We start from the raw sequence: 3,628 nt of genomic DNA, 5'->3' as shown, positions 1-3,628 counted from the left end.
GATGCCCAGGGAAAGGTGCTGACGAAAGATGAATGGGTGGGTGCTGCTGACAAGGAAGGCTCCAGAAGCRGGAACTCGCTCCCAGCGTGTCTGGGAGATCCCGAGAAAAGTTGCCAAAGGCGGGGAGGGGAGAAAATGAAAAGCTGGAGCTCCCTCTGCTGAAGAAACTCAGGCAGTTCGGTGGGGAAAAACACGGGACCGAGTCGCATTAGCAAACGTAGATCTGGGAAATGACCTTTTCCTCTTATTTTCATTTTATGTTTCCTCCCGAGATAATTAGGGAGAAGCTGGGTTTCAGACCAAACCTAGCAACTGATAATTGCCAGCAACATTTTTATGATTGTGGCTCTTGAAGAATCCAAGATTCTGCCWGGGTAAAGTTAGATCCCACTGGAGCAGTAAGCATTTGGATTCCCAAAGGCAGGGTGCACACACAGAATCGGCTTTGCCCAGCGATGCAGAGCCTGCCCACGGGGTGCCTTTTCCTTGCTCTGTGATTCTCCTGCGGAGGAGCAGCTTTGAAGCCTGACCCCGCTGCTTGTAGGGAGGGAACCACCTCGGYTGTGCAGTGTCTGACAGGGAGGGATCGTTCCTCTCGAGGCTTAGAGGAAGGAACATGCTGTACAGAGCAGCAGCACCCGGCTGGGAATTGCATCCTGCCGTGCCCAGACAGGCTGTGTGAGGTTTTTGTGGGATCCCGCTGTGAGCCAGGGCTGTGGGAGGCAGCGAGAGCAAAAACAGAGGGGTTGGGATGTGCCTGGGAGAGGGAAAGGGGCTGGAGAGCAGGGCTGGGATGTGTCCTGGCAGAGGGGAAGGGGCTGGAGCAGGGATGGGATGTGCCAGGGAGAGGGGAAGGGGCTGGAGAGCAGGGATGGAATGTGACCTGGGACAGGAGAAGGGGCTGGAGCAGGGATGGGATGTGCCAGGGAGAGGAGAAGGAGCTGAGAGCAGCAGGGCTGGGATGTGTCCTGGCAGAGGGGAAGGGGCTGGAGCAGTGGGGTTCAGTGCTGGGGTCTGGGGCTCCGTTAACAGCCCGTGTTGAAGGATCCACACCCAGGTCTGACCCCATGCTGGCAGATGTTTGGGGCAGCTCTGGTAACTGAGACCTTGCTGKTGGCWYGTCCCCACCGTCCTGGGAAGCTCTGCTCATCAGGAGAACAGCAGCCAATGCCCTGATTCCCTTCCATGAATGGGAAGGCAGGAGCACAACGGGAGGCTTTGGTTCCTTAGGGTGAACAGGAGAAATGCTGGGGTAGGGCCTTGTGTGAGCCAGGAGAGCTGTGAAAGGAGCTCTGCTGGATCTGCAAATGATGTGCAGAATTAGGGCAGTCAGATGGAGAGGGGAAAGCTCAGAAAAGCAGCAAATTCCAAAAATTTCTTTTTGTTTCAGCAAAAATTCTGGATGCCCTGATTAAAATCTGATCCTTGAGCAATGGAAATGGGAAAGAACTAAAATTGTGCTTCCACTGAGATCTGTGCCAGGGTTTTGCACGACACAGTGCACGTGAATCCAGAGCTAAAACATCTCCTAAAATCTTGCAGATAACRYGGTGTTTTCCCACCRTAGGTATCCTGTCCCCGCTKGAAATCCMCAGGGTGGGCTGGGMAGCTCCAGGTGGTTGCAGAACCCAAACTCTCAGCTCCTGCATCTCCTCTGCGCCTGCCCTCACTGCAGTGGCAGCTTCTCCCCAACTCCCCGGGCAGTGGAGCCCCCAGAGCCCCCGGGCACACACCACATCCAGTGCAGAAACAGCGACCTGCGAGTGCCCGGGACAGGAGCACGGCCAGAGCCTCTCTGGACACCTTCAGCAGCACCTCTGCAGTCAGGCCAGGTACTGCAGGATGCCAAAGCCAGCCATTTATGTCCTGGTGTCCTCACTGAGCAACCTGGTGTTGAATGGAGTTGATTGGAACAGAAAAGTGATGGGCGTGAGGATCTGGGTGTGGGTCTTCATCCAGCAGAGCTGATCAGAAGCCATGTGGGGTCCTGGGTGGCATTTGGRTCAGGGAAGAAATTAATGAGCTGTGACATCCCAGGGGAATGCTGTTGCCCTTGCAGAGGGATGTTTCTTCTTCCTTTTTCCTGGTGTGTGATCCAGAAGGGCCRTGACTGAYTTTATCTGYRCCTGTGGCTCATGGGCCTGTTCCTGASCCCTGTTTGGAGTGGTGTTTTTACCTCCTTTGAAGTGGCTGCCTCGAGTGTAGGAGCTTTAAACCTGCCACACCTCTGGAAATAAAATCTGTGCTAGAGGCAGGGCAGAGGTGAGGGTTTGGGCAAGTAAGCCCAAACAGCTGGAGAACACGATACTTGCCAGGAATGTTTTGGCCTGGTGCACAATGCTGTGGTTTTCCTGCTGTGGGGTTGGGTGTTTTGAACAGGCATAAACAACACCAAGCCAACAATGAGGTGCCAAAGTGCAGAGTGAGGCAGCACCAGGTTGTCCCAGTGCTGACCTGGAAACCACAGTGAGAACAAAGCAAAGGACACACCCAGCACAAACTCCTCTTCTGGAACAGAGCCTGAAGGATTCCCCAGTCCCWCATGGCAGTGAGCACAACTGTTCCTGTGCTGGAAGACAAAAAAGCACAGCTTTCTGAGGGGCTGGGCAGTGCTSAAAAATAAGAGCAACCTTTCTCTGCTCTGTCTCTGCTGCTTTGAGGCTGTGGTGGTTCCCAGAGGTGAAGTAACTCTCTCTCTCTCTTCTGTTGGTGCGGACTGTTTGCACCAACTGTAAATGTCTTTTCAGCCCAAATAGTTGATGTCTCTGCTGGTTGTGAACCAAACCATACCCTGAATAATGGCCACTGCCTTGRAGTASTTTAGGGACAAGGGAAYGGGATGCTGCAGGGAGCATTTCTGYTGCCTGCAACCAYCTCTCATGCTTATAATTTGCTTTCTTCCAGTCTCAACCAGCTCCTCAGGTGACGGTGCAAGAAGTGCGGGGGGAGCCCTTTCCCTGGGGGCTCACAGGGGGAATGTCCCCCTCCAGGAGAAGGTAATGCTGGGGAGGGAGGGAGTGGGGAATGCCATCCCTATCCTGGTCTTTGGCAGAGCAGGTGGATCCTGCCAAAGGCTGTGTCCCAGCAGGGAGTGGGGACTGCCACCAAAGAGGCTTCATGGGTGCAGTGGGTGACCAGAGGGTGTGGGAAGCTGGGGCCAGCAGGTCCCTTGCTGGTGGCCATGGGTCAGCAGCCCTGGGCACATGGTCTGGAGTGTCCATAGCTGCAGAATGGCCAATGGTGCCTGAACCTGCCTGCAGGGTGAGAAGCTACTGGAGAAGGAAATTGGTCACCTCTCCAGTTTGGAAACAGAGTCCAAGGGCAAAGAGGTGCTGGTCAGAGATCTGCAGGAGGAGATTGCGGCTATGGCAAAGAAACTGGCCCAGGCAGCGGTGAGGAGYGAGGCTGAGCTGAGCCAGGAGCTGCTCACCTTCAGCCGAGAGCTGGGRGCCCAAACAGAGGAGATCAAAGCCCTGAGGGAACAGGTACTGRATCCTTCATAGCCCCGAGCAGGGAAAACACCTCTGTGATACAGCTGTGCTTGTGGGGTAACACCCAGGTTTGGGCAGCAGTCTGTGGGTCTGAAATCAAGGGCAATGTGGGAGGGAGGGGATTTCCTTCTCTCCTT

At 54.9% G+C, this 3,628-nt stretch overlaps 1 protein-coding gene across 1 annotated transcript in view; it reads left to right on the top strand.

Moving 5' to 3' along the window:
* The window catches only part of LOC130585060 (forkhead-associated domain-containing protein 1-like), a 25,457-nt gene that overhangs the window by 965 nt on the left and 20,864 nt on the right, over nucleotides 1-3,628 (top strand). The window contains exon 3 of the mRNA XM_057385386.1: nucleotides 3,261-3,485. Within this exon, the coding sequence (XP_057241369.1) occupies nucleotides 3,261-3,485 (225 nt within the window). The remainder of the gene's footprint in view (nucleotides 1-3,260; nucleotides 3,486-3,628) is intronic.

The sequence above is a fragment of the Malurus melanocephalus genome, unplaced genomic scaffold, assembly GCF_030028575.1.
Source record: "Malurus melanocephalus ecotype Western Australia unplaced genomic scaffold, MMel_1.1 scaffold_822, whole genome shotgun sequence".
Taxonomy (NCBI): domain Eukaryota; kingdom Metazoa; phylum Chordata; class Aves; order Passeriformes; family Maluridae; genus Malurus; species Malurus melanocephalus.
The sequence above is the reverse complement of the archived record's forward strand: the minus strand, read 5'-3'. Positions and strand labels throughout refer to the sequence as shown.